Genomic DNA, 25,696 nt, shown 5'->3' on the forward strand with positions numbered 1-25,696 from the left:
CCGTCGCTCCTCTCGCACGAGAAGCCGTCTCTCGCTCTCGCTCGCCCTCCTGCACGCTCGCCTTGCACGTTTTAGAATGCACGAGAAAGAGGAGGAAGGGGGAACTGCAAAAGAGACGATGAGAGGCACAGCTGGTGGTGGTGGTCGAGGTGGTCGACGAGGAGAGAGAGATGGAGAGGGAGGGTATCCGTGTGTGCGAGCTGCTCGTGCGGCCCGCTCTACGCCGCCGAGCTCCTGAGCCCGCTCGCGCTCTTGCCGACCTCGGTGACGCCGCTGACGCGGCAGACCTGGCCGGCAAACTGCGGGTGGTACCGCGCGCCCGTGAACGGGTCCTCGACGGCCTGCGCCTGGCCGTACAGCGGCGTCAAGCTCGCCGGGCACACGTCGAACGCCTGGTGGACGTCGTAGTCGATGTCGACGGCGTCGCGCGGGTACCGGTTGGCCGTCTGGAGGACCGTGTTGGCCTGCTGCGCCACGTTGGCCGCCGGGTTGAGGTCGAGGAGCTTTTGCGCAAACGACGCCGCCGTCGGGTAGTTCTTGGCTTTGGAGAAGGTCGTCATGGCGAGGCGGAGCGCGAGCTGGAGGTGGGCGGGTTGGAGGCGGCAGTGCGTAAAGTAGGCGGCGAGCTCGAGCTGGCGCTTGAGCTGCGTCGGGTCGGCCGCGATCCTCCGTCGCTCAATCTCGAGCGACAGGCCGATGAGGTACTCGCGGCACACGATGACGAGCTCCTGCAGCTCGGCCGCCTCGGCCGCCGTCGACGTGACGACGAGGAGGAGGGACTGGAGGATGGCGCGGACAGGTCGGCCGCCTCGACGAACTTGGCGCGCTGGAACGCCGCGTACGCCTCGCGCAGCTTGCCCGACGTGATGCCGTGCAGCGACAGGGTCGCGACGGGGAGGACGCTCCTCGGCTCGGCGCGCTCGGCGTTCCGCCGCAGCGGGATCTCGAGCGGCGGGAGCGACGGCGCGGCGGGCAGGTACAGGCGCGACGACCGGTACACGCCGAGGAACAAGGGCTTGAGCGGCGCAAAGTCGACGACGCCGACCTGGCGGTTGAGGAGGCCCATGGCCGTCTCGAACGAACCTGCCGCGACGTGGTCGGCCGCGAGCGGCGAGTTGCGCACCCACAGCTCGCCCTCGGGGATGCCGGGCTGCACCGCGCCCGCGAGCTCGTCGTCGGCTCCGGCGCCGCCGAACTCTGCCGCCCCCTCGCCGCCCGCCTCGCCGCTGCCGCCGCCGTTGAGGAACGCGTCGTCGGCGCCTCCTGCCGCCGCGCCGTCGCCGCCCTCGTCGGCGAGATCCCACGCGTCCTCGGCCTCCTGCGCCGCCTGCCGGTCGAGCGTGTTGCCGTCCTCGGCGGCCCACGCGAGGCCGCCCTCCTCGCCGGCGACCGCCTGCTCGAGAAGGTCGTCGCCGTCGTACGCGTCGAGCCCGGTCGGCTCGCCGCTCGCGGCCGCAGCGAGCGCACGGTCGAAGAAGCTCTCGGTGACGCCGACCGAGGGCCAGTTGTGCTCGAACGTGTGGGTGACGATGGGCGGCGGGCGCAGGGTCGAGCGCTGCGGGAGCGAGGCGGGCAGGACGCCGGCGACGTCGTCCTCGGTGAGGCCGGCCTCGTCGAGGACCTGCTGCGCGAGGTCGTCGAGGCCGTTCGTCTTGGCCGTCATGTAGGCGAGCGGGTGCAGGCCGGCCTCGAGGAGGACGGTGACGCGCGCCTCGACGTTGCCCGTGTAGAGCGCGTTGTGGAAGCGCGACATGGGGTCGCCGCGCATCTCGGCAATCTTGCTCATCTTGGCGAGCTTGTCCTGGTTGCCCGTCGTGAGGTACAGGAACGAGAGGCGGTCAAAGTTCTTGGTGCGCTGGTAGGCGACCTCGACGATCTTGTGGTTGCCCTGCTTGAGCGCCTGCTGGCCGAGGCGCGCCCACGTGTCCTCGCGGTCGAGCGCCTTGGCCATCTCGAGCGCGACGTCGAGGTTGCCGCACTCGATGGCGAGGTCGAACCGGGTCGTCTTGTCCTGGACAAAGTGGAGCGCGATCTGCGAGGCGCACGACGGCGACGAGGCATCGGGTCAGTTCTGCTACAAGTGCACCAAGACGCACGAGGGCTCGCCAACAGGGCGAGACCGCGAGCGAGGGCGCAGTAGAGAGGCAGAGAGGGCGAGAGGGGGACGCACCTCGGGGAAGCCCTTCTTCTGGAGGTAGGCGATGATGCTCTGGCCGACGAGGTTGCTCGTCTTGATGATGTGGAGGACCTCGTCATAGTTCTTGCGCACGAGGGCGAGCTTGAACCGGTACTCGGTCGGGTCGATGACGAGCGTCTCGGGGCGGGCGTCGCGCGTGAGGACGTGCACGCTCTTGCCGCGGACCCGGGTCAGGTACACGGGCTGCTCGAGCGTCTTGATGATGCCGTTGTCGCCGTTCGGGAGCGCGTACTTGACGTGGTTCAGCGTCGTGTACAGGAGGACGCCGGCATCGTCCCACGCGCCGCTCTTGATCCGGATCGTCTCGTGGATGAGGTTGGCCTGGCCGAGCGTCTTGTTGGCGAGCATGATCGTGTGCTTGGACAGGAGGGCGACCATCGTGTTGTCGTGGTTCCACACGACGTACTTGACGAGCGGCGTCGCGAGCTCGGCGACCGTCTTCTGCTGCTGGATGTCGTACAGGACGACCGACGTCGCCGTCGACAGGAGCAGGCTCGCCGTGCCGCCAAAGAAGATGTCCTGGGTCTGGACGGGGCACTTGATCGTCTTGGTGATGGCGTTGTCGAGGTCGCGGATCTCGATCGTCTGCGCCGCGCGGTCGAGGACGGCGAGGCGGTTGCGCGCGACGAACAGGGCCGACGAGCCCGTGCCGCGCTTGCCGTCGCTCGCGCTGTCGCGCACCTCGCCCGACGCCATGTCGCGCGGCAGGCGCACGAGCTCGTACAGGCCGTTGTCGCTCGTCGACGTGACGATGACGGCCTTCTCGGCCGGGTTGTACGACAGGGTGCGCGGCTGCTGGTACTGGGTGCCGAGGCGGCGCACCGACACGACGCTCGTGTCCTGGCCCGTCGCAAAGTCATGCGCGCGCACGTGCTTGTCGCGCACGTAGAAGAGCGTGTTGCCGTGCGTCGCGAACGCCGGGCGCTCGCGGTCGAGCTTGAACACGATCAGGCCCGAGTCGTGCCCGGCGGCGAACAGGTTGAGGCGCGGGTGGGCTGTCAGGACCCAGAACCGGTCGTTCTCGCGGCGGAACGTCTGGACCGCCGTGCGCTTCGACATGTCCCACACCCGGATCGTCTTGTCCTCCGAGTCCGAGATGATGAGCTCGTGCTTGGGGTGGAACAGGGCGCTCGACACGTTGTTGTAGTGGCCGCGGCACGTGTCGACCTCCCACGCCTTGGTCTCGGACATGCGCCACAGCTTGATCTGGCGGTCGTCGCCGCACGACACGATGAGGGGCAGGGTCGGGTGGAACGTCGCCCAGTTCACGCCGCGGTCGTGGCCCTCGAGGACGTACTTGACGACGGCGTCCGTGTTGCCAAACAGGTCGGCCTGGCCGGCGTTGGCCCGCTGGATCTGCTCCTCGAACGAGAGCGGGGCCGCCGTCGTCGACTTCTTGCGCAGGCCTGTAGGTGGGACAAAGAGCGTCAGTCGGCGTTGCGCAGGAAGGAGGAGAGCGGGCGAGGACGAGGAAGGGCGGGCGAGGGACGCACCCGAGATGTCCCACACGCGCACCGTCTGGTCCATCGACGCCGACACGACATAGTCCTCCTTCGGGTGGAACTGGGCGCACCTGCGAGGGCGAGGAGAGAGGCGAGCGGTCAGTCCTCGTGCTCGAGACGCAGGGACGTCGACGGGACCGTCGAGCTGCGGCCGCACACGCTCGGCCACCGGCGACGAGAGGGGAAAGGGACAGTGGGACGCACATGATGTAGTGATTGTGGCCGGTGAGGATGGCGATGCACGTGCGGCTCTGCCAGTTCCAGATGCGGATCGTCTGGTCGTCGGACGCCGAGATGATCCAGGGCTGCTCCGGGTGGAAGTAGACCGAGCGGACGTAGTCGAGGTGGCCGTGGAGCGTAAACAGGCACCGGCGCGTCTTGTAGTTCCACACCTTGATCTTGTAGTCGTCGCCGCCCGAGACGAACAAGGGCTGGGTCGGGTGAAAGTCGATGCCGCGCACGGGGCCGTCGTGCTCCTCGAAGCGGTCGACGAGGACGCCCATCTGGAAGTTCCACAGCTGGATCGAGCCCGAGTGGAGCGACGCGGCGAGGAGCGTCAGGCGCGGGTGGAACGCGATGCCCTTGACCCGGTTCGACTTGCTCTCGAACTGCAGGGCGAGTTGCCGCGGACCGAGGAGAGGGAGGAGAATGCGAGAAAGAGTCAGTGACAGTCGCACACACGTGCAGGCGCGAGGCAGAGAGAGAGAGGGACGCGACACGAGGTGGAGGGGGGGAAGGGAGGAGGGGGAGCGGGGGGAGAGCGAGGGAGACGAGCTCTCCGGCGGCGAGGGGACGGCAGGGGGAGCGGGCGCACCTTTGTGAGCATCTGCATGGTGGGCGGATGAGGCTGCGGGCCGAGGTCGAGGTGGTGGGCGAGCGGGATCCGGGGTGACGAGACGAGACGAGAGGGGGAGCTACGGCTTGGCCTGGCTCGACGAGGTGGAGCGCGCGGCACGTGGGGGTGTGTGTCGAGGTGCCCTGGTGGCGGTAGAGCTCGAGTGGAGGCCGTCGCCGAGGGAGGCGGGCTGGGGTGGTGCTTGGAGCGAGCGACCAGCGGAATCGCGTCGAGGCGAGGCGCGTTCAGAACTGGCAGATTAGCCTGGCCAATACAACCCGGGTGGTATTGGCCCGAGTAAGGCCACAGCTCATCGCATCCCTCGTCTCTGGCTCACCTCGCTCCCAACGCCTCAGCACACTCTCGTCGAGCACCCACGCCTAGCCTCGGCAACCCTTCAAGCTCCAGCCACCCTCGCCTCGCCCTCGACCCAGGTCCTCGTCGCCCTCGACCACCTTTCACCGCCTCGCCCCTCCGTCCTCACTCTCTCCCACCTCGACCTCGCCATGATCATCCCCGTCCGGTGAGTTGTCCTGTCCTCTCCCTGTGCTGGCCGGGCACGCCTTGGCGCGAGAGGCGGCTCGCCCTGCGTGGACGACCGCCTCGAGCTCTTGCCGCTGCACTCGGCACCTCGGCGGCTTGCACAGGCACCCTGACTGACTCGCCTTGTTGCCACTGGACACAGCTGCTTCAGTTGCGGTGCGTCGAGCTCACTCCTCGGCCGAGTCGCGGTCGCTGACCTGTCTTTCCTCCATCTCCCCCCCCTCCTCATCTCTCGCGTTCTCGCCGCCCCCGCCCCCGTCTCTGCACACAGGCAAGGTCGTCGGCGACCGCTGGACCGCATACCTGCAGCTCCTCGAGGCCGGCCACAACGAGGGGTTCGTCCTCGCTCTCATCTTCCCTCCTCTCCTCCCGGCGCAACCCTGACCCTCGGTCCCCTGAATGCCCACAGTGAGGCGCTCGACGGTCTCGGGCTCAAGCGTTACTGCTGCCGCCGCATGGTCCTCACGCACGTCGACCTCATCGAGAAGCTCCTCCACTGTGCGTCCCTCCCTCTTTCCCTCTCTTTCATGCAGTTTGCTCACCTCCTGCCTCGCTCGCAGACAACCGTGAGCCTTTCTTGCGTCTCGACATCGTCCAGTCGCCCCGTACTGACCCTCTCGTCACGATCCTGCAGCTATGGAGCGTCGGCAAGCTGCGTGAGCGAGTGCGCTCGCGGCGGTCGAGCGGTTCGAGGGGCGGAACGGTGGATGGGTCACTTGCGCTCGGTGCGGTGCAGGCGGCGTGTAACGTGTACGACCACGGTCTTCTCGTCTGCGCGTTCTCGTCCTCAGACCCGCTGCTTCGCTGCTCAGGCGCGCGCGCTGTGCTCGGGCCCGTTGTCGACGTGCGTCCGGCCGCTCGCGCCGCTTGCCCGGCTTGTCCGTCTCCCGCGCTTGAGCCTCGAGCACGGCTCGGTGTCGAGCGGACTTTCCGGACCCCGCGGCGAGCTCGCCGGGTGGCGCCAATCTGGTCCGCATGGATGGCTCTCTTCCCTTCCGCGCTTTCTCTTCCGCTTGCCCCTCGCATCATGTCGACTGTCACCGACGAGCCTCTTCCTCGCGTGCCTGCGTACGTCCAACTCTCTCGATTCCCCCTTGCGCCAAGCGACTCGCTCACGTCGTTCCTCTTGCCGCAGCCCGTGGCTCTTTACGGGCTCGTCGTGGGTCATCCCGCTCCACACGCCGTTCAGCGAGACGCCGATCCCGCTCCCCGCCGGGTCGTACGCGCCGTTCGAGGCCGGCTCGACGGCCGACCTGTCGCGCCGGTACCACGGCGGCGTCGGCCTCGTCCTCGTCCTGCGCTACGACCACTCCGACGTCGGCCCGTACGACGAGCTCATCCTCATCCCGGGCCTGTTCTCGAACGAGCACGAGGGCGAGGGCGTCAAGTACGACTGGGCGATCACGCGCATCATCGTCTCGAGCGACAAGTCGACCGTCAACGTGCGTCCCTCTTTCCCTCCCTCTCGCTCAATCCCAGGACTGACTGTCTCTCTTCATGCGCACAGGGACGGCCCGAGTGGGGCATGCCCAAGTAAGCGAGGGTTCTCTGCCGTCCAGCGTCATCGAGAAGAAGCCCGCTCTGACCTCCTCGTCCCCTTTTCGCGACAGGCACCGCGGCGTCTTCTCGTTCACGCCCTCGCCCTCGTCGTCATCGTCGACCCTCATCACGGTCGCGCACCCGACGTCGCCCGACGAGCCCTACTTCCGCACCGTCGTGCGCGACTCGTGGGCGACGCCGTTCCCGCCCCCCGTCTCGACGCACTGGCTCGCCCTCGGGCCCATCAAGGCCCTCCTCGCGGGCTACAAGCCGAGCCCTTCCAGCTGCCGCTCCCCGCCGCCCTCGGCGACGCCGCCGTCGGCGAGGCCAAGCTCGCCCAGCTGCGCGAGACGGCCCAGCGCCTCGACGCCTTTGTTGCGTGCCCCGAACCGCTCCGCGTCGACTTTGCCGCGACGGGACGTTGCCGCATCTGCGTCGTCGAGCCGGCGCCGTACGGCGAGGGCGAGCGTCGCTCGGGCGGCGACAAGCTCGACGACGAGGACAAGGAGCGCGAGTGGGCTGAGCTGGGCGACGGCGTCGGGTTCCCGCGCGTCAAGCCTCTGTCGAGGGTCGCCAACTTTCACCTTACGAGGTTCAGCATGGAACTCGCCAAGGGCGTCGTCGTCAAGCTCAAGCTCTAGGGCCGTCGAGCTCATCGGCGGGCCCGTGCGAGGTGACGACGAGCTCTTTGTCGGCGACGAGGCGGGCCTTGCGTGCTCGAGAATCTGTGCAACGTGTCTATGTCTCTCTTTCGAGCCGTCGAGTGCGAGAGCACGAGAGCTGCACCGCGAGAGGGACTCGGAGAAGCGGCTCGAGCGAGAGCAAGTCGTCCTTGAGCAGCGCTCTCTCGCCGGCTCTGAGGACGCCAAGCCCTCTCCTCTCACGCAACAGGCCGTGCGAGTCGATGCGATGCGGTAACAGTACACCCGGGGACAACACCATCGCCCTCCCCCGCCCTCCTCCTCCTCCTTCTCGAGCGTCTCGAGACCCGTCTCGCGCTCATGCGGGAAGCACAGAGCCCTCGGCCGGGAGCGGGAGCTTGGGGTGCTTGGCCTCGAAGTGGTCTGCAGGGCCGAGAGGGTGAGCTGGATGCGTGAGAGCGAGAGACCGCGAGCTCGCCACCATCCACGACGTGCTGCCGATGGCGCGACCAGCACGGCGAGGACGGGAGGAGAGCATGCCGTGCTCACCCTTGAAGTTCTTGTAGTCGGACATCGGGGCCTTGCACGCCGGGCACGAGATCTGCGACGAGAGGGGGGGCCAGAGAGAGGTGAGCGAGGCGTCCCGCATCGCGACGACGGCGACATGCAGGCAGGAGAGAGGGGCAGGACGTACCTTGAGGCCAGCAGCACGGGTCGAGAGCTGCGACTTGCCGCCGGCGGCCTTTGCCATCTTCTCGCGCGACTTGGCCCTGGGGGAGGAGAGATGAGGAGGTGAGCTCGAGCTCACGGCGCCATCGCGACTCGGGGCAGGCAGGGAAGGGGCAGGACCGGTGGGACGCACTGTGCCTGTTCCTTCTGAAGACCGCGAGCCATGCTTGAGTCGTGTAGTGGGGAGGACGAGGGCGAGCTTCTTCCGAGCCGGCTCCCCTGTTCGTCCGCCCGCTCCCTCTCCACCTGCGCCAATGCTGTGCAGCCAGCTGGCACGCGCGATAGGCTGCGCTCGACCCCTCTCACGTGCGCGTCCGACCGGACGAGCCGCGGGCCTTCTCTCCTGCTCGCCGTCGCCGACCTCTCGAGCCGAGTCGGCGCTCTGCCCGGAGCTAGCGCTCGAGGCTGGTGCTGCAGCTCTGCTCCTCTGCCTCTCGCACCGCTGCGTCCATCTCGCTCGCTCGGCCCGACCCTGCGATGGCCACCAAGACTCGCGCCCCTCTCCCCGTCTCGCCTGGGTGCGTCCAACTTCCCCTGCGCCATCCTTCTGCGCGACCGCGAGCTCACTTTCGTCCCCTACAGGCCCTGGTCGCTCCAAGGCGAGGCGTGGATCTTCATCATCCGCGATCAGCCCTTCTCGGAGACGCCCGTCCCGCTCCCCGAGGGCAACTACGCGCCACTCGAGAAGGGCAGCGCTGGCGACCTCAGCCACCGCTTTCACGGCGGCACTGGCCTGTTTCTCGTCATTCGCTACAGCGCCACACCGGGTGCGTCCCTCCTCCTCTTCGACGCGTTTGAGCGAGTCCGGGAGCGTCGACTCACCCTGCTCTCCTTCCTCCCCTTCAGTCGGCCGGTACGACGAGATCATGATCGTGCCAGGCTTGTTCTCGTACAAGGTCAAGGGCCGCAAGGACAAGCTGTATCGCTGGGCCATCACGAGGCTGTACGTCTCGCGCGACGAGTCGACTTGCAACGGTGAGCTCCCGCTCTTTCCCTCCCGCTCTTTGCCCGCTCTTTGCCCTCGACGTACAGAGTCCCCTGACACTCTGCCTCTCCTGCAGGTCGCCCTAATTGGGGCATCCCCAAGTACGTCCCTCGCCCCTTCTCACTCTCCTCGAAAGTCACTGACTCGAGGTTCCCGCGCAGGCACACGGCCGACTTTACCTTCACCGACGTCGCCGACGGCTCGCAGCAGCTTACGGTCCAGCACCCGGTCCCAGGCGCTACCCCATTCTTCCGCTGCCGCCTCCAGCACTCGCGCCTCACGCCCTTCTCGTTCCCGGTCTCGACCACGTGGCTCGAGACGCGCCTCGCCAAGACGCTCCTCGTGCGCCACTACGAGATCGAGCTCATCCAGCCACCGTGCCCGGCCGCCGAGGGCGACGACGACCCGCGCATCGCGCCCGAGGGCCAGCGCGCCGAGGCGCTCAAGGAGGGGACGGGCTATCGTCGCGTTCTGCACCCGGCGTCGGGCTGGGGCAAGGCGTGCAAGCTCCTCCCGGCGCCACCTGCGGCCGGCGAGCCTGGGTACGGGCAGGACTGGAGCGAGTTTGGCGACGGCAAAAGCTTCCCCAAGTTCAAGGGCTCGTACCTCGAGCGCCTCAACGTCCACCTCCTCACGTTCGACATGCTCGTGCCGCTCGCCGAGCTCGTCGACGTCGAGGACGAATGAGGCGGGTCTTTCGGTGGCGGTCGCGGTCTGTGTAGCCGTCGTTGTGTTGCCCTCCTCACGCTCTCGAGCCTCTTCCTCGTCGTCCTCCTTGCCTGCAACTCTGTCGCGCGCTCTCTCTCTTGGCCTGCGTGAGTGCATGCGAGAGGCTGTGCATCGTCTGCCGATGTCGGCGAGCGCCTGAGAGACGAACGCTCGCTCTCCCCGCACTCGAACTCCGAGCGGGAGGAGGCGAGCCGGCTCTCCTCCCTCGCTCCTCGTGCGGCACTTCGACCGCCACCACGAGACTACCAGATGGCTGCTCCTGCGCCTCAGGCTATCCCTGTCTGCTCAGCGTGCGTCCCCGTTCTCTCCTTCCCCACCTCCGTCCTCATCTCCGAGAAGTGGGAGATGAAGCTTAGGCGGCGCGAGCACAGGCCGAGCGACTTTGCACTGACTCTCCTTTCGGTCCACAGGCCCTGGAGCTTGACCGGCGAAGGCTGGATCCTCCCCCTGTTCACGCCATTCTCCAAGGAACCGATCCCGCTGCCCTCGGGTGCGTACGCCCCGCTCGAGCGAGGGAGCAAGGCCGACCTGAGCGAGCGGTACCACGGCGGCTTCGGTGTGGTGCTCGTCGTGCGCTACGAGTCGAGCAACGGTGCGTCCGACCGTCGTCCCCTTTCCCTCCTCCCACCCGACCCCTCGAAGCTCGGCGACACCTGGACTCGGCACGGACTCTCTCCCTCGCTCGCAGTCGGCCCTTACGACGAGCTCATGATCATCCCGGGCCTGTTCAGCCACCCGGGCAAGGACGGCGGGGGCGGCGAGCCCAGCTACGCCCTCGCCATCACGCGCATTTACGTCTCGACGGTCGCGAGTGTCGCCAACGGGCGCAGGGAGTGGGGCATCCCCAAGTGCGTCCAGCTTTCCCTCGCTCTCACTCTTGAGTACGGTCTGATGAGGGGCGCCCGCAGGCATCGCGCCGTGTTCGACTTCCAGATCTCCTCGTCCGGCCGCACGACCCTATCGGTTTCGCACCCCTCCTCCCCCTCGACGCCCTTCTTCCGCATCGCCTTCCGCCCCTCTCGTCTCACGCCCCTCTCGATCCCCATCCGCACCTCGTGGCTCTCGACACGCCTCGCGCGAGTATGCATGGCCGGGTACGAGCCGGCGCTCGTACAGCCGCCGCTGCCCGCCGCCGAGGAGGGCGACGACCAGGGCACGGGACAGCGCGCCGACGCGCTCGTCGCGAGCGAGCAGCCGTACCGCGTCGAGCCGAGCGCGGCGGGCTGGGCCAGGGCGGTCGTCGTCGAGGCCTTTCCTGAGGAGGAGGAGGGCGAGGGCAAAGACGGCTCGAGCGGGCGCGACTGGAGCGGGTTTGGCGACGGCGAGGGTTTCCCGCACTTCGAGGTGTACGGCGCGAGGCTCAACCTGCACGTGCAAGGGCTCGAGATGGGCTTTCCCGTCCCGAGCGTCGTCGAGGGTTGAGCATGATGGACGGACGCGAGGTGGCGGCTGTAGCTGCGTGCCGGTGCGCCAAGAGAGCTCTTCTTCTTTGCATTGCGTCGTTGAGAGCGCGAGAGCGAGAGACAGAGTGCGAGAGCGCGAGCGGTACTTGGTCAAAGACTCTTGCCGGCTCGCTCTCTCAAGCTCTCGTGGGAAACGCAGGATGAGAGGAACGGCCCTGCGATTGACAAGTGTACACAACAAGCGTTCGACGGCGCACACACACGCACGACAACCTTGACGGAGGTCGAGCGAGAGAAAGAGAAAGCGCGCTCGACCCCCTCCTGCTCGCCCTGGCTCAGCCCGACGAGCCCTTCTGCCGCTTGACGGCGCCCGTCGCAGCGTCGACGTCGAGCTCGCCGAGCGGCGCACGAGGCGAGTCCGAGGCGCGAGGAGCGCTGCCGCCGGAGCGGACGGGTGGCGAGGGGTCGTACCTGCGCGTGGAGGAGGCCGTTAGTGAGTCGCTCAGGCCTCGCGTCGTCGAGAGAGAGAGAAAGAAAGAGAGGGACGCACCCATCGCCGACGCCCCTCTTGACGCCCCGCGCGCTGATGAACCCTCCCTGTGGCGGCACCTCGACCACCGCGCCGCCCGCCGCCCTGAGCCGCTCCGGGCTGATGCCGACAAGCCCGCTCACGCCGCCGAGGCTCGCGACGTTCACCTCGCGGGCCGCACCTCCTCCTCCGCTGCCCGATCCCGCAGCGCGCACGACGCCCGCACCGACCGCGAGCGCAGGGAGCAGGCCCGCCACCTTGGCCTGCGGCCGGCCCGCCGCCGCCGCCGCCGCTCCCGCCGCCCCGCCCACCGCCTCGCCCGAGCCCGAGCCCGCGCTCGTCGCCGAGTTGGACCTGCTCGGCGGAGCCTGCGGCGGGCGCAGAGCCGGCGGGCGCGCCGTGCCGAGCGCGGGCCCTTGGCCTTGCGGGTGCCCGAGCCTGAGCAGCTCGGCCGCGCTCGCGCTCGTCGTTCCTCCTCCTCCTCCGCCTCCCGCACCGTGACCGTCGCCTGCGACCGTCGCGCGCCGGTGCGGCGCCGTCGGCGCGGCCGCCGACGCGTGCGGCGAGTTGGTCTGCTCGCGCGCCGCGTCCGCGTTGCGCTTCCTGGCGAGGCGCTCCATGGCGGCGGCCTTGGCGGCCTGGAGGGCCGAGGACGAGGTCGAGCCGGGTGAGGGACGGCGCGGCGGCGGCGGCGCCTGGTGCGGAACGAGCGTCGGCATCGAGGGAGGCGCGGCAAACGGCGGCTTGGCCGAGAGAAAGCTGTGTGCGGCTCGCGAGAGAGAGTCAGTGGCGCACAGTGGAAGAGGAGAGAGAGAGGGAGAGGGCAGGAGGCGCACCTCGTCTCGCCGAGCCCGTCGACCTCGCCGAACCCGCTGTCGCCCTCGAAGCACCCCTGCGCCGTCCCGCCGTCCTCCTCCGTCATGGCGCTCTCGGCCATCACCTCGACGTCCACACTCTCGCCCTCGCCCTCGACGCCGAGTCGACCGCGGCAAACATGCTCTCGTCGTCGCTGTTGAGCGGGAACTCAGTCTGCGCGCCGGCGCGGTCGTACGGGTTCGGTGCGCTCGTGCCCAGGCCGACGCTCGTGCTCGTGTTCGTCGTCGCGGCGGCGACGGCGGCCGAGGTCGGCGCGGCAACGGTCGCTGCGCGGCGAGGCGTCGGCCCGGTCGAGGTGCGCGCGCCGGGTGCAGGTGCAGGTGCGGCGCCGGCGGCGGCACGCGGCGCGGCCGTTGATGCGCGGTGCGCCTGCGCGGCGAGGTGAGGCGGGAGCGGCGGCGGACCCTTGGCGGGCTCCTTCTTGGGCAGCGAGGCGGCGGCGGCGGCCGGGCGAGGAACGGGAGGAGGTGGAGGGGGCATGGTCGAGGTCGGTGTTGGCGGGACGGCCAACGCCGGGGCGGTCGGGCGCACGTTGTCGCGTTCAGGCTTGTAGATGCCCTCGAAGTCGAACTTGGGCTGCGAGCGGGTACGAGCGAGGTCAGTGCGGTCGCGGCAAACGGGTCGCGCCATGCGGGCGATCACGCCGACGGCGCTCTCGCCGACAGGCAGCAGGCACCGCGACGCACCTTGGACGCCTTCATCTTGGACAGGCCCTCGAGGTAGTTCTTGTCGTACAGGCAGTTGCCGAGGAGCTTGCCAAAGTGGCGCAGCGCGCGCTTGAGGGCGTCCGTGACCGCCTCCTTCTTGCACTGCGAGCGATACAGAGACTGTGAGTCGATGGACAGACGGCGACGCGAGAGAGGGGGGGCGGGCGCACCTTGTCGAGGGCGTCGGCCTTGGACTTGCTGTTCTCGAGCTTGCCGTACCCGACGTCCTCGTGGCTGGCGCCGTCTTGAAGGCGAACGCGGACGATGGCCGTGACGCCGATGCTCCACCGCTGCGACTCGGGGCTCCAGTCGATCTGCGTGCGTGTGGGACAGAGGTCAGGGAGGGTGCGAGGGGAGGGGGGGAGAGGAAGGAGGACGGACAAAGTCGGCCTCGAGGTACTTGATGTCGGTGTACCAGCCGTTGTAGCCAAAGATCTCGTTGGCGAGGTTGATGGCCCTCCAGCCCTCGAGGTAGCTCAGCTTTGTGCCGCCGCCGCCTGGACGGTTGGCGACCTGGTCGGGCCCGAGCGTCTTCTGGAGGAGCGACTGGAGCTTGGCGGTGCGGTCTTGCGTGTGCTGGCTCATGCCGGTGAAGCTGTTCGGGGTGCGGACCTGGCCGGCTGGCGGGAGGTAGTCGGCCGGGTTGAAGGAGGGAGGGGGAGGTGCGGCGTGGGACGGCTCGCGGTACATGGTGCGGGCGTGCGGGTCGAGCCAGCGTGTGGGTGGGTCTTCGCCGAGCCAGTTGGCCATGGCTGGCTCGCCTGTCGAGGTTGAGGTTCAAGAGGGAGAGGGAGCGAGCCACGACGATGATGAAGTCGAGCCAGCCTCGTCGCGGCTCCCTGTTCGAGCAGTGCGCGCCTGGAAGGCTGTACGAGTATCTAGTAGAGTGCTCAACGGCTGCAGACCGCCCCCTCGAGCCGTTGCGGGAGAGCTCTCTCGCTCGAACAACACGGACGCGTCGCTCCACCTCGCTCTCTTCTCTCCGCCACCCGTCGCACACTCGCTCACCGGCTGCGAGCATGCGCAGGTCAGTCCTCACCGCCCTCAAGCAGGCACCCCAGGACGGCGACCAGCCCATCCCGCACCACTCCGGAGGTGGCCACGGCGTCCCTCAGCTCAAGCGTCCGTCCACCCTCTCCCTGCCCTCGTCCCAACCCCCAAGTCCGCCGGACTGCCTCACTGACCCCTCCTGCAACAGCGTTCAAGGTCCCGAGCTCGACTACGAGCACCCGCTCGCGCATCCTCGGCCGTTCCCGCACCACCGCCACCTCGGACGACTCGTCGTCGACCAAGCGCTGCCGCGTCGTCTACACCGAGAACGACTTTTACGAGACGGCCCGCACCGCCAACAGCGACGACGACGACGGCGGCGCCCCGGCCAAGAAGAAGCAGAAAAAGGCCAAGAAGAAGGACGACTCGGACGACGACGACGACGCGGCGGGCAAGAAGGCCAAGTTCGGCTTTGTCGACAAGTACAAGCCGCCGCCACCGCCCAAGCAGTTCCCCGTGTACCGCCCCAAGGCGTCCGACTCGGTCATCAGCAAGGCGTTCGCCCTCCCCGGCCTCAAGAAGCGCGGCATCCTCCTCACGCCCAAGCTGTCGCAGCGCCCGCTCGGCACCCGCGTCTCGGGCGACTTCCTCCCGACCCCGCTCCACGACCCGCTGAGCGAGCACGCCATCGTCCTGTGGGACCCGACCGTCGACGACCGCGAGGCCGAGCGCGAGCGGGCGCGCCTCGCCGACGAGAAGGCGGCCCAGGACGAGCTCGACGACGACGACGAGAAGGCGCGCAAGCAGGTGCACCGCAGCCTCGCCGACATCCTCGGCATCACGGACCGCAAGAAGCTCGCCGGCGGCGTCCGCAAGGTGGCCGTCGTCATCGACCCGGTCCTCGGCCGCAAGCTGCGCCCGCACCAGGTCGAGGGCGTCAAGTTCCTGTACCGCTGCTCGACCGGCATGACGGACGAGAACGCGTACGGCTGCATCATGGCCGACGAAATGGGCCTCGGCAAGACGGTCCGTCCTCGTCTTTCTCCTCGTCCTTCCTGATCGCCGAGCAGGCTCTCACTGACCCTCTCGCCCAACAGCTCCAGTGCATCGCCCTCATGTGGACGCTTCTCCGCCAGTCGCCGCTGCCCAACAAGTCGAGCATCGACAAGGCCATCGTCGTGTGCCCCTCGTCGCTCGTCAAGAACTGGGCCAACGAGCTCACCAAGTGGCTCGGCGACGACGCGCCGACGCCGCTCGCGATCGACGGCAAGGTGACGGGCAACGAGCTCGTCAACAAGGTGCGCCAGTGGTGCGCGACCAAGGGCAAGCAGGTCATGACGCCCGGTCCGTCCCTCCTTTCCTCCCTCCTCCCCTCCTCCACCCGCCGTGACTGACCTCTCGCCCCTGTCCACAGTCATCATCGTGTCGTACGAGAAGCTGCGCACGCTCACGGACGAGCTTGGCCAGACCGAGATCGGCCTGCTGCTCGCCGACGAGGGCCACCGCCTCAAGAACTCGAGTACGTCCCCCTCGCCGCCTCTCTCCCTCTCTTCCCTCGTTTGCGTACCGACACTCTACCTCGCCCGCAGCCAACCAGACGTACACGGCCCTGACTAAGATCAACTGCAAGCGCCGCGTCATCCTCACGGGCACGCCGATCCAAGTGCGCCCGCCTCTCCTCTTCCGCTCGGACCTCCTCGTCCGGACCTTCCACTGACGAACGTCCTCGACACACACAGAACGACCTCAACGAGTACTTCTCGCTGCTCGACTTCTGCAACCCGGGCTACCTCGGCACCAAGCAGGAGTTCCACAAGCAGTTCGAGCTGCCCATCCTCAAGGGCCGCGACGGCGACGCGACCGACAAGCAGAAGGAGCGCGGCAACGAGGCCATGAAGATGCTCGCCGAGAAGGTCAACAAGCTCATCATCCGCAGGACCAACGATCTCCTGAGCAAGTACCGTGCGTCGAGCTCTCTCCCTCGTCCTCGTTCTCGACCAGCGTCACTCACTCTGCCCCACACGCCCCTCACAGTCCCCGTCAAGTACGAGCACGTCGTCTTCTGCGGCCTGTCCGAGTTCCAGCTCGCCCTGTACCGCTTCTTCATGGCGTCGCCCGTCATGAAGGCGCTCCTGCGCGGCAAGGACTCGCAGCCGCTCAAGGCCATCACGATCCTGCGCAAGCTGTGCAACCACCCGGACCTGCTCGACTTTGACGAGGACCTGCCCGGCGCCGAGGACGCCTTCCCCGAGGGCTACGACCCGCGCAACCGCAGGAGGACGCTCGACCCGGTCCTCGGCGGCAAGATGGCCGTCCTCGACCGGTGCGCCCCTCTTTCTCTCTCTCTGTCTTTCGCGACGTCGACGACGCGTCACGAACGGTCACTGACACTCGACGACGCCGTGCAGGTTCCTCACCAAGATGCGCGCCGAGACCAACGACAAGATCGTCCTGATCTCCAACTTTACGTCGACGCTCGACCTCTTCCAGAAGCTGTGCGACAGCAAGCGGTGCGTCGTCGCTCTCTCTTGTCCTCATCACCCACTCAACGTCGAGCTCACGCCCTCGTCGTCGCCCGCAGCTTCGGCTGGCTCCGCCTCGATGGCACCATGACGGTCAACAAGCGCCAGAAGCTCGTCGACCAGTTCAACGACCCGGACGGCGACAAGACCGTGTTCCTCCTGTCCAGCAAGGCCGGCGGCTGCGGCATCAACCTCATTGGCGCCAACCGCCTCGTCCTCTTCGACCCCGGTGCGTCCCGACGCTCCCCCTCTCCCTCGCTCGCGCCTCGATGGACGAAAGTGCGACGGCGACGTCTGACTCGACTTGTCACCGCAGACTGGAATCCGGCGAGCGACATGCAGGCGCTCGCGCGCGTGTGGCGCGACGGGCAGAAGAAGGACTGTGCGTCGCTCCTTTCTCTCTCTCTCTCCCTCGTACGCCTCTCTGACTCTGGCCATGCCGGTCGTCCCACAGGCTTCGTGTACCGCTTTGTCGCGACGGGCACCGTCGAGGAAAAGAGTGCGTCGAGCCCGTCCTCGCCTCGACCGGCCCTCTCTCCTTCGACGAGTCCTGACCGTCTAGGCCCTTGGTCGTGGCTCTCGCAGTCTTTCAGCGTCAGTCGCACAAGCAGAACCTGTCGAGCGTCATCGTCGACGCCAAGGAGGACATCGAGCGCCACTACACGGGCGACAACCTGCGCCAGCTGTTCCTCTACAACGAGTCGGCGTGCCAGGTGCGTCGCCTTTCTCTTTGCCCCCTCGCCGTCACTGCTCGAGCCGAGAACTGACCGGCGTGGTCACGTCGGCCCGGCCCACAGACGCACGACCTATTCAAGTGCAAGCGCTGCAAGGGCGGCAAGCAGGTCGCTCGCGCTCCGGCCATGCTCTACGGCGACACGTCGACGTGCGTCCGACTCTCTCTCTCTCTCGTCGTCCCGCATCTCTCTGACCTGGTCGAACGACACACGCAGGTGGAACCACTTGACGAACGATTGCCTGCGCAACATTCACGACTCGCTCTTGCGCAACGAGACGGGCCTCGGCGCCGTCACGGCGTGCTTTCAGTGTGCGTCGCCGCTCTCTCGCCTGTGCGACCGTTGTCGTCGTCGAGCGGCGCAGTCGCTGACACCATCGAGGGCACGCAGACATCTCGACCTGAGTCGCGCTCCTGCCTCCCCCTCGCTTCCCTCCCCTCTCCCCCGTCCACTCGTGCCTCTTTGTCGTTCTTTCCCTCCCCAGCAGTCGCAGCTTGTTGTCGCCTTCGCCACCCGCCGCTTACCCGTCTCTCGTCGTCGTTCCTGCAAGCACCATCGCTTCGTCCACTTCACGCGCGACCGAGAGGAGAGCGAGTCCGCGCCTCTCGCAGGCCCTCGGTGGGCGGGATCGACTGTGCTCAACCGAGGAAAGCTTGAGAGACGGCGAGCAAGGCAAAGCGAGAGGCTGCTGCGAGGAAGCCGAGCAAGCGAGTGACCCGCGAGCGACGACGCACGGCGACCTCGCTCAACGACACGACGCAGCAGAGAGCGGCAGCGAGTACCCGCACCAGCCCTGCAGCAGATGCTCGCCCAGGCGCACCCTGCCTCTGCCCTCGACCCGCACCCGCCTGCGGCCTCGTCGTTCGACACCGCCCCGAGGAGCAGCTCGCCCCCCTCTCCGGCCACACCACTCTCGGACGAGGACATGCGCCTCGGCCAGTCGGACGGTACATCCACCAGCTCAACCAGCCTCGACCACCCCGAACCGTCCAAGCCCCCACAGCTCGCGCCCGCCCTCTCCCCCTCTCCTCCTCGCCGAGCCTCCCACCTCGGCGGCTCCCTCCCCGCCAGCGCCAGCCCCGCCCTCGCACCGCCGTCCAGCACCCTGTCCGCGAGCCACGGTGCGCCGCGACCCGGCCCCGCCGCCACCATCAACCCGCTGTTTGCGCTCGGCGAGCAGGTCCGCTCGGGCGCGATCGACCCTTCCCTCGTCCGGTTCCAGAAGGGCGGCGTCGTCGTGCGCGAGGGTCCTCCGCCCCGGGTCACGCCTCGCTCGCAGACCCCGCAGGCCGAGGTCGACGGGCCCGGGTGGACCGAGTGGCTGCACGAGCGCGTGCACCCGAGGCGCGCCCAGCGGGCCAACGGCGGCATGACAGGCGTCGGCCGCGGCGCAGGGGCGCAGGACAGCGTCGGCGAGGGTTCGGGCTGCCACCACCAGCCGGGCAGGCCGCTCGAGCTCGACGGCGGCGGCGACGGCGACGACGGGCCCAAGCACGTCGACGACTTTCGCGACCAGCCCGACCAGCAGGACCACGCCGACGAGGCGCGCATCAAGCTCCGCGAGTGGAAGAGCGACTTCCAGGACCGCCTCGAGGACAGCGGGCTGCGCGCGCCGTCGCCATGGCGTCGAGGCGAGGACGGCTCGGGCCGCGGCGGCCGGGACGACCTCGAGCCGCGCCTTGCGGCCATGCTCGACCGCCCGCCTCAGCAGGAACAGCGACTCGGTGGCAGCCCCGACGGCGAGGGCGACGAGCGGGTCCTGCGGCCGGCGCCGTCGAGCACGCTCGGCGGCTCGAGCAGCTTCCACTCGGCCGTGAGCGACACGGACGGCGAGGCGTCCTTCGTGCCGGCACGCTCCGAGTCGCCCGTGTCGTACGCCTCGACAGCCGAGCCGCACCAGCCAGTCGCGTCGACCTCGACTGCCGCACCTCCTCCCCCTCCACCCGCGACCGCACCCGACGCCCTCGACCGCTCGCCGGTCGTGTACGCTCCCGGCTTCGTCGCCACCAACTCTCGCCTCGTCCCTCTTCCCGATCAGCCCCAGCACCGCACCGTGACGGGCCGAGCGTCGAACACGTCGCTGTCGTCGTCCCCACCCCGCCTGCACGCCATCCCGGCGCACGAGGTCGCAGCGCCCTCGGCCGACCTTCGTCCGCCGCACCTCCAGCCTCCCGCCTCACCCCGTGCGCGGCATCGACCGGCTCAAACCGGCGCGCCGCCGTCCCCTCGAGCGGCAGCGTCGTCCCAGCACCTCCACCCGCCCTCCCCGTCCACCTCGGCGCGCCGCTCGCCCTCGCCCACCTTCCGCCGCAGCCAGACGACCGACTCGCCTCCTCTCCTGTCTGGTCCTCTCGTCTCGGGCCCACCCGCACTCGGCGCCGTCGTCGGCTCGCGCCGGTTCTCGTCGGCCTCGACCGGCGCCCGCCTGTCGCCCTCGACCGCCCAGCGCTCGCAATCCTTCTCGACCGCGCCCGTCTACCCTCTCGCGTCCTCCGGCCTGACCTCGCCGAACGGCACCATCATCCTCGACGACGTCGACGCGTCGATCGCGGCGCAGGCCGAGGCGATCCGGCGGCAGCGCCAGGAGAAGCGCGCCGAGGCCGAGAAGGAGCAGGCCAAGCTCGCCGCCGCCGCAGCAGCAGCGCGCAGCAACGCCTCGCTCGCCCCGCCGCACGCGTCGTCGTCGTCGGGCCTCGCGGGCCTGTCGGCCGGCGCCGGGCCCGGCGGGCTCAAGCGCCGCACGACGCGCATGGGCAGCGGCGGCAGCGACACGCCCAGTCGCAGCGCGTCGGGGCCTGCGCCGCCGGGCGCTGCGGTCGTCGAGGGCGACGAGGGCGCATCGGCGGCGACGACGAGCGCGCACCCGGGCCCTGGCGCGAGGCAGCGCAGCCGAGGGCCGGGCATGGGCGTCGAGGTTGACGAGGGGCAGCGCGACGAGATGGGTGCAGGCGTCCTCGTCGGCAACCTCATCGGCCAGGACCACGCCAACTACGTCCTCATGTACAACATGCTCACGGGCATCCGCATCGGCGTGCGTCCCGCCTCTCTCTCTCTCTCTCTATCCTCTCTTCGCGAGACTCTCGTACTGACATCCACCTCGCGCACAGGTCTCTCGTTGCCAGGCCAAGGCGGCACGCCCTCTGACCGACGCCGACTATACCGCTCGCCACAAGTTCAGCTTCGACATGTGCGTCTCCCCCTCTCTCTCTCTCTCGAGGTCCATCGAGGTCGTGCACTGACCGCTCGACGTCCACCTTGCGCAGCGTCGGCAACGAGTTGACGCCGAGCGTGCGGTACGACTTCAAGTTCAAGGACTATGCGCCGTGGGTGTTTCGCGAGCTGCGCGAGTACTTCTACTTGGACCCGAGCGACTACTTGATGTCGCTCACGAGCAAGTACATCTTGAGCGAGCTCGGGTCGCCGGGCAAGAGCGGGTCGTTCTTCTACTTCTCGCGCGACTACCGGTTCATCATCAAGACGATTCGGCACTCGGAGCACAAGTTCCTGCGGTCCATCCTCAAGGAGTACCACGAGCACGTCAAGCGCAACCCGCACACGCTCCTGTCGCGGTTCTACGGCCTGCACCGCGTCAAGCTCCCGCACGGCCGCAAGATCCACTTCGTCATCATGAACAACCTCTTCCCGCCGCACCGCGACATTCACGAGACGTACGACCTCAAGGGCTCGGCGATCGGGCGCCTGTACCCCGAGGACAAGGCGGCCGCCAACCCGCACGCCGTCCTCAAGGACCTCAACTGGGTCGGCCGCAACCGCCAGTTCGCGCTCGGGCCCGAGAAGAAGGCGCTCTTCGAGGAGCAGCTCCGCCGCGACACCGAGCTCCTGCAGCGCCTCGGCATCATGGACTACTCGCTCTTGACCGGCATCCACAACGGCGTGCGCGGCAACAGCGAGGGCCTGCGCGAGGACAAGCTCAGCGTCTTTCAGGTCCGTCCTCCCTTCTTCTTCTCCTCCTTGTCCCCTCGACGGCTCAGACTAACGTCGACGCACGTCCTGCAGCCCGCCAAGGTCAAGGTGTCGCGCAAGCCGACCCAGGTCAAGCGCGACGCCGACGCGTCGGCGCTGCGCAAGGCCGTCCAGCAGTCGGACCCGCAGGCGCTCGGCGGCAAGCACGAGCTGCCCGAGCACGACAACTCGGAGCGGCGCATGTTCCTCTTCTACCAGGACGAGGGCGGCATGCGCGCCTCGGGCGACTCGAACGAGGACCTCGGCGCCATCTACTACCTCGTGCGTCCCTCGCCCTGCCCTTTTCCACTTCTCTCGATCCAGTTCGTAACCCTCTCTCGTACTCGCACGCAGGGCATCATCGACATCTTGACGCCGTATACCTGTGTCAAGCGGCTCGAGCACTTCTTCAAGGGGTTCCAGCACAACAAGGTGCGCCGCCGCCGTTCCTCTCGCCCTCTCTGCCTCAGTGCAGCTCGCTCACACGGTGTCCTCGCGCAGCACATGATCTCGGCGGTGCCGCCTCGCGAGTACGGCGACCGGTTCCTCGCCTTCATCAAGTCGTCGATCCGCGGCAACGACGTCTCGACCCGGCCGCAGATGTTCGAGCACGAGCCCAAGCACGACCAAGCGCACAAGGCCGAGGTCTCTGAGAAGGAGGCGTCGGCTTCGGGCCCCGTACCGCCAGCCCCGCCACCGCAGGAGGCGGTCATCGACCCCGAGAAGGCTCAGCGAGGGCGCGAGGAGATGCAGCAGCGCGCCGGCCCGTCTATCGTCACGTCGTCATAGCCCACTTCCTCGTCCACCTCCCACCCTCTCACAGACACTACTAACTCCCAGCACAGACCCTCCTTCCCCTCATACCCCCTGCTCGTCGTCGTTCTCGAGCCGTCCCCCTTCGTTGTCGTTCCGCCTCACCCTCAGTCACTCGCTCCTTCTCCTTTTTGTCAGTCGGTCCTCGTCGCACGTTCTCTGCAAGCCTCTGTAGCGCAGGTTCTTCTAGAGCTGGCCTGGTTCGAGAGAGCGAGCTCGTCGGCGCTCGGCCGCCTCGTCCGGATCCGACTTCGCCTCCTCTGGCGAATGCAGGCGTGCCGCCCTCTCCTCCTCCTTACCGACGTCGCTAGGCTCAAGCGCTTCGTACGCCGTCTCGCGAGACCTGGCGGGCCGCGAAACCTCTCGCAGCTGGGCGAGCGAGGCGCACGTTCGGCTCCGGCTTCATCAGCTCGCTCGCTTCCTCCCGCTTTTCTCACTCCGCTCCCCCCGCGATTGAGCGGCGGGTAATCGCTCGCCGCTCTTGCAGCGTGTCTGCGCGAGCTGGGCCAATCTCTGCAGTCTTTGCGGCCGTGATCGTCGCCCTGCGCGGCCGCACGTTCGACCCTCCTCCGCGCCGCTCTCTCGCCGTCGGCTAAACTTGGGCGGCGCTGGAAGGACCGCCGGCGCGCCGCAACGGGCGACACTCGGCCGATGCGCGACAATAACACCAGCTCGACGAGGCGCAGCTCGCTTCTCCCGCTCGCCCTCGTCGCTCCCGACCTCGTCGTCCTCGTCATGCTGCCGACCCTCGCCGTCACGGTCCTCCTCGCCCTCGCCTCGTTACACGGCACCCAAGCTGCTGCGGTCCCGGCCACCGTCTTCAACCCGCTCCCGAGCTACATCAGCCGGCACCTCGGCCCGTACACGCCGTGGTACGCCGTCGGCGAGTACCAGGCCCCGCCGGCGTCGTGCAAGCTCGAGCAGGTCAACATCCTCCAGCGTCACGGTGCACGATTCCCGACGGCGAACGCGGGCAAGAAGTACGCCGCATCGGTCGCCAAGCTGCAGCAGAACGCGACCTCGCTCGCGAGCAACCTCGAGTTTGTCAAGTCGTACACGTGCGTGCTCGCTCTCTCTTACTCTTCGCCAGCGTCATGCGTAACGAGAGAGCGTGCTCCTGATACGCGGCCCACCCTCGAGCACAGGTACTCGCTCGGCGCCGACACGCTCACGCCGCTCGGGGCGCAGCAGTCTCGCCAAGCTGGCGCGACGGCGTACCAGCGGTACAAGGGCCTTCTGACCCGCAGCAGGAGGCTTCCTCTCGTCCGGTCGGACAGCCAGCAGCGCGTCGTCGACTGTGCGTCTCGAGCGCCTTCTCAACTTTCCTCGTCGTCGACGGCTTCTGACGCTCGACGAGCACGCAGCGGCGCGCAACTGGACGGCGGGCTTCTTCCAGCAGTCGGGCATCACGCACCTGCCGACGACGCAGGTCATCAACAACGCGTTCGGGGTGCGTCGCTAGCGTGCACGGTCCTCCCTGTCCCTTCCCCGTTCTGACCCTGTCTCCCTCCCTCACCTGCAGAGCAACGACAGTGCGTCCTCTCGCTTGGCCTATCAAGCGACTTTAACTCACTCTCGACCGGTGCAGCCCTCGACGACAACAACTGCCCGTCCGCGCCCGACATGAGCAGCTACGAGAAGAGCTACCTCTCGACTTTCCTCGACGCGGCGACGGCCCGCTTCAACGCCAACGCCCCGGGCGCAAGTCTCACGACGACCGACGTGCTCAACTATATGCAAATCTGCGGCATGGAGAGCCAGTACACGCAGAAGCTCAGCCCTTGGTGCAAGCTGTTCTCGCGGCACGAGTTTATCGCCGGCGAGGTACGCTCGCTCTCCCTTTCCTTGCCACACGGCGCTCTCCTGACTCTTTAGTGCACGCAGTACTACTACGACCTCGACAAGTACTACGGTAACGGTGCAGGCAATGCGCTCGGCCCGATCCAAGGGTGCGTTCGAGCCTCTCCTCTCGTCCTCGCCCGTGTCGTCGGCGGACTATCCTGACGGCTCTCGGCCTCACTCTGCAGCGTCGGCTACGTCAACGAGCTCCTGTCGCGCCTGACGGGCAACCGCAGCTACGTCCTCGCCGACGAAACCCAGGTCAACCAGACGCTCGCGCGCTCTCAGTCGACCTTCCCGCTCGGCGCCAGCTCGCCGGGCATCTTTGCCGACTTCTCGCACGACAACGAGATCGCGAGCATCCTCGCCGCGATCGGCCTCAAGAAACCCGCCGCGCCGCTTGCCGCGAGCGGACCGTCCTTGGACCAGGTGTGGGTCACGAGCGAGATCGTCTCGTTCAGCGGCAGGCTCGTCACCGAGCGGCTCTCGTGCGGTGGCGACGACTTTGTGCGGTTCTTTATCGTGCGTCGCCTGGCTCTCTCGTCTCGACCTCGAGCCGTCACTCACCTCGTCGCTCGGTCCTCGTCCCTCTCCTTTTCCCGCCACTCGCAGAACGACCAGCTGCAGATCCCGACCTTCTGCGCCGGCGCCGACTCGCAGACGGGCCTCTGTGCGCTCGACGCTTTCGTCGAGTCGCAGAGCTACGCTCGCGCGAGCGGGCACGGCGACTACCTCAAGGTGAGCCGGCTCGCTCTCCTCCTCGTCACTCGCCCTCTCGACGGACGATGTACTGATGAAGTCGTCGACACCCTGTCGCAGTGCGGGTACAAGCCGCTGTCGGCGTGAGACGGAAGGTGGGACGGGCGCAGAGCCAGAGCGGCGTTCTCGGGCTCTCTTCTTTTCCCTCGAGGACTCGTAGCGCAACGAGGGCGGCGAACGAGGGGTGAAATTGCGATCGTGTACATTCTCCGTCGCACTACTGGCCCCACCGCACGTCGTCTGCGCCCCACTCTCGCTGCTCGCCCCGCTCCTGCCGCCGCTCCTGCTGCTGCCCGGCCCGGAGCTGCCGCAGCTCGCGCCTCTCGGCCGCGACGTCTCCTCCCCACGCCGGCGCCTTGCCCTCGCCTCGTGCCGTCACGCCCTGCTCGCCGCGTTGCTCACCCTCGCCCGCCCCCTCGCCGGCGCTCATCCTCGCCCTCGCCTCCTTGCGCCTCGCCTCGCGCTTGGCGCGCTCGTCGGCGGGGAGCTCAAAGTTGCTCTTGAGGATGCGGCGGATGCCCTCGGGCGACACCTTGAAGCGGTCGGCGAGGCGCGCGACCGTGTACTGGGCCGGGTCGGAGCGCGCGAGCGTGCGCACGAGGTCCATGGCCTCGCGCGAGAGGCGCTTGGGCGGCGACCAGCCGGCGGGGAACTTGGTGCGCATCGCGTTCTGGTGCTTGCGCCATGCGGGGACGTGGCGGTCGGGATCTGGGTCCTCGGACGACGCCGCCGGGCGCGCGGGCGGCAGGAGGGCGTCGGCGGCGCGCAGGTCGCGCTCGAGCTCTCGGGCCTCGCGCTCGTGGCGCTTGCGGCGCGCGATGCGCTCGAGGACGATGTCGTCCTTGCGGCGCTCGGCGTCGG

General features: G+C 68.3%; 11 protein-coding genes across 11 annotated transcripts; 7 read left to right on the forward strand and 4 right to left on the reverse strand.

The window, feature by feature from the left end:
• Window positions 1–57: 57 nt before the first annotated feature.
• On the reverse strand, window positions 58–4,531 carry RHOBADRAFT_53539 (uncharacterized protein; the record flags this gene model as incomplete). Its single annotated transcript, XM_018416887.1, has 6 exons — window positions 58–779; window positions 815–2,032; window positions 2,171–3,603; window positions 3,691–3,770; window positions 3,904–4,307; window positions 4,514–4,531. The coding sequence occupies 6 exons, from the start codon at window positions 4,529–4,531 to the stop codon at window positions 219–221; spliced, it is 3,714 nt and encodes a 1,237-aa protein (XP_018271623.1). The 3' UTR covers window positions 58–218.
• A 509-nt stretch (window positions 4,532–5,040) lies between these two features.
• RHOBADRAFT_44082 (uncharacterized protein) lies at window positions 5,041–5,737 on the forward strand (the record flags this gene model as incomplete). The annotated part of the gene is made up of 6 exons (XM_018414347.1): window positions 5,041–5,057; window positions 5,220–5,233; window positions 5,349–5,412; window positions 5,487–5,575; window positions 5,638–5,643; window positions 5,712–5,737. 6 exons carry the CDS (start codon window positions 5,041–5,043, stop codon window positions 5,735–5,737), a joined length of 216 nt encoding a protein of 71 aa, XP_018271624.1.
• Window positions 5,738–6,104: 367 nt separating this feature from the next.
• Window positions 6,105–7,257, forward strand: RHOBADRAFT_44083 (uncharacterized protein; the record flags this gene model as incomplete). Its single annotated transcript, XM_018414348.1, has 5 exons — window positions 6,105–6,145; window positions 6,213–6,519; window positions 6,585–6,610; window positions 6,688–6,793; window positions 6,901–7,257. 5 exons carry the CDS (start codon window positions 6,105–6,107, stop codon window positions 7,255–7,257), a joined length of 837 nt encoding a protein of 278 aa, XP_018271625.1.
• Window positions 7,258–7,513: 256 nt separating this feature from the next.
• Window positions 7,514–8,169, reverse strand: RHOBADRAFT_65039 (uncharacterized protein). The gene is made up of 4 exons (XM_018418636.1): window positions 8,120–8,169; window positions 7,952–8,027; window positions 7,807–7,858; window positions 7,514–7,680 (listed from the first exon to the last, which is right to left on the reverse strand). The coding sequence occupies exons 1-4, from the start codon at window positions 8,149–8,151 to the stop codon at window positions 7,616–7,618; spliced, it is 225 nt and encodes a 74-aa protein (XP_018271626.1). The 5' UTR covers window positions 8,152–8,169; the 3' UTR covers window positions 7,514–7,615.
• Window positions 8,170–8,463: 294 nt separating this feature from the next.
• RHOBADRAFT_53542 (uncharacterized protein) lies at window positions 8,464–9,658 on the forward strand (the record flags this gene model as incomplete). The annotated part of the gene is made up of 5 exons (XM_018416888.1): window positions 8,464–8,504; window positions 8,569–8,753; window positions 8,833–8,961; window positions 9,048–9,072; window positions 9,133–9,658. 5 exons carry the CDS (start codon window positions 8,464–8,466, stop codon window positions 9,656–9,658), a joined length of 906 nt encoding a protein of 301 aa, XP_018271627.1.
• A 291-nt stretch (window positions 9,659–9,949) lies between these two features.
• Window positions 9,950–11,192, forward strand: RHOBADRAFT_53543 (uncharacterized protein; the record flags this gene model as incomplete). The annotated part of the gene is made up of 4 exons (XM_018416889.1): window positions 9,950–9,990; window positions 10,111–10,292; window positions 10,389–10,548; window positions 10,609–11,192. 4 exons carry the CDS (start codon window positions 9,950–9,952, stop codon window positions 11,120–11,122), a joined length of 897 nt encoding a protein of 298 aa, XP_018271628.1. The 3' UTR covers window positions 11,123–11,192.
• Window positions 11,193–13,146: 1,954 nt separating this feature from the next.
• Window positions 13,147–13,800, reverse strand: RHOBADRAFT_14536 (uncharacterized protein; the record flags this gene model as incomplete). Its single annotated transcript, XM_018412207.1, has 3 exons — window positions 13,147–13,317; window positions 13,386–13,529; window positions 13,597–13,800. The coding sequence occupies 3 exons, from the start codon at window positions 13,798–13,800 to the stop codon at window positions 13,147–13,149; spliced, it is 519 nt and encodes a 172-aa protein (XP_018271629.1).
• Window positions 13,801–14,712: 912 nt separating this feature from the next.
• On the forward strand, window positions 14,713–18,176 carry RHOBADRAFT_14284 (uncharacterized protein; the record flags this gene model as incomplete). The annotated part of the gene is made up of 13 exons (XM_018412195.1): window positions 14,713–15,231; window positions 15,303–15,549; window positions 15,620–15,724; window positions 15,795–15,868; window positions 15,945–16,167; window positions 16,240–16,528; window positions 16,614–16,715; window positions 16,787–16,956; window positions 17,044–17,109; window positions 17,182–17,226; window positions 17,313–17,440; window positions 17,525–17,610; window positions 17,678–18,176. Coding segments are annotated over 13 exons (2,553 nt in total), but the record flags the coding sequence as incomplete, so codon positions are not given.
• Window positions 18,177–20,411: 2,235 nt separating this feature from the next.
• Window positions 20,412–22,223, forward strand: RHOBADRAFT_26934 (uncharacterized protein). The gene is made up of 6 exons (XM_018412771.1): window positions 20,412–20,492; window positions 20,569–20,648; window positions 20,725–21,406; window positions 21,479–21,706; window positions 21,779–21,856; window positions 21,926–22,223. The coding sequence occupies exons 1-6, from the start codon at window positions 20,460–20,462 to the stop codon at window positions 22,211–22,213; spliced, it is 1,389 nt and encodes a 462-aa protein (XP_018271631.1). The 5' UTR covers window positions 20,412–20,459; the 3' UTR covers window positions 22,214–22,223.
• An 875-nt stretch (window positions 22,224–23,098) lies between these two features.
• Window positions 23,099–24,814, forward strand: RHOBADRAFT_909 (uncharacterized protein; the record flags this gene model as incomplete). The annotated part of the gene is made up of 7 exons (XM_018419235.1): window positions 23,099–23,295; window positions 23,383–23,534; window positions 23,602–23,691; window positions 23,826–24,061; window positions 24,122–24,186; window positions 24,265–24,598; window positions 24,689–24,814. Coding segments are annotated over 7 exons (1,200 nt in total), but the record flags the coding sequence as incomplete, so codon positions are not given.
• A 508-nt stretch (window positions 24,815–25,322) lies between these two features.
• Window positions 25,323–25,520, reverse strand: RHOBADRAFT_9325 (uncharacterized protein; the record flags this gene model as incomplete). The annotated part of the gene is made up of 1 exon (XM_018419242.1): window positions 25,323–25,520. A coding segment is annotated over one exon (198 nt), but the record flags the coding sequence as incomplete, so codon positions are not given.
• Between the last annotated feature and the right edge of the window lie 176 nt (window positions 25,521–25,696).

Source organism: Rhodotorula graminis, assembly GCF_001329695.1.
Source record: "Rhodotorula graminis WP1 unplaced genomic scaffold RHOBAscaffold_6, whole genome shotgun sequence".
Lineage (NCBI taxonomy): Eukaryota > Fungi > Basidiomycota > Microbotryomycetes > Sporidiobolales > Sporidiobolaceae > Rhodotorula > Rhodotorula graminis.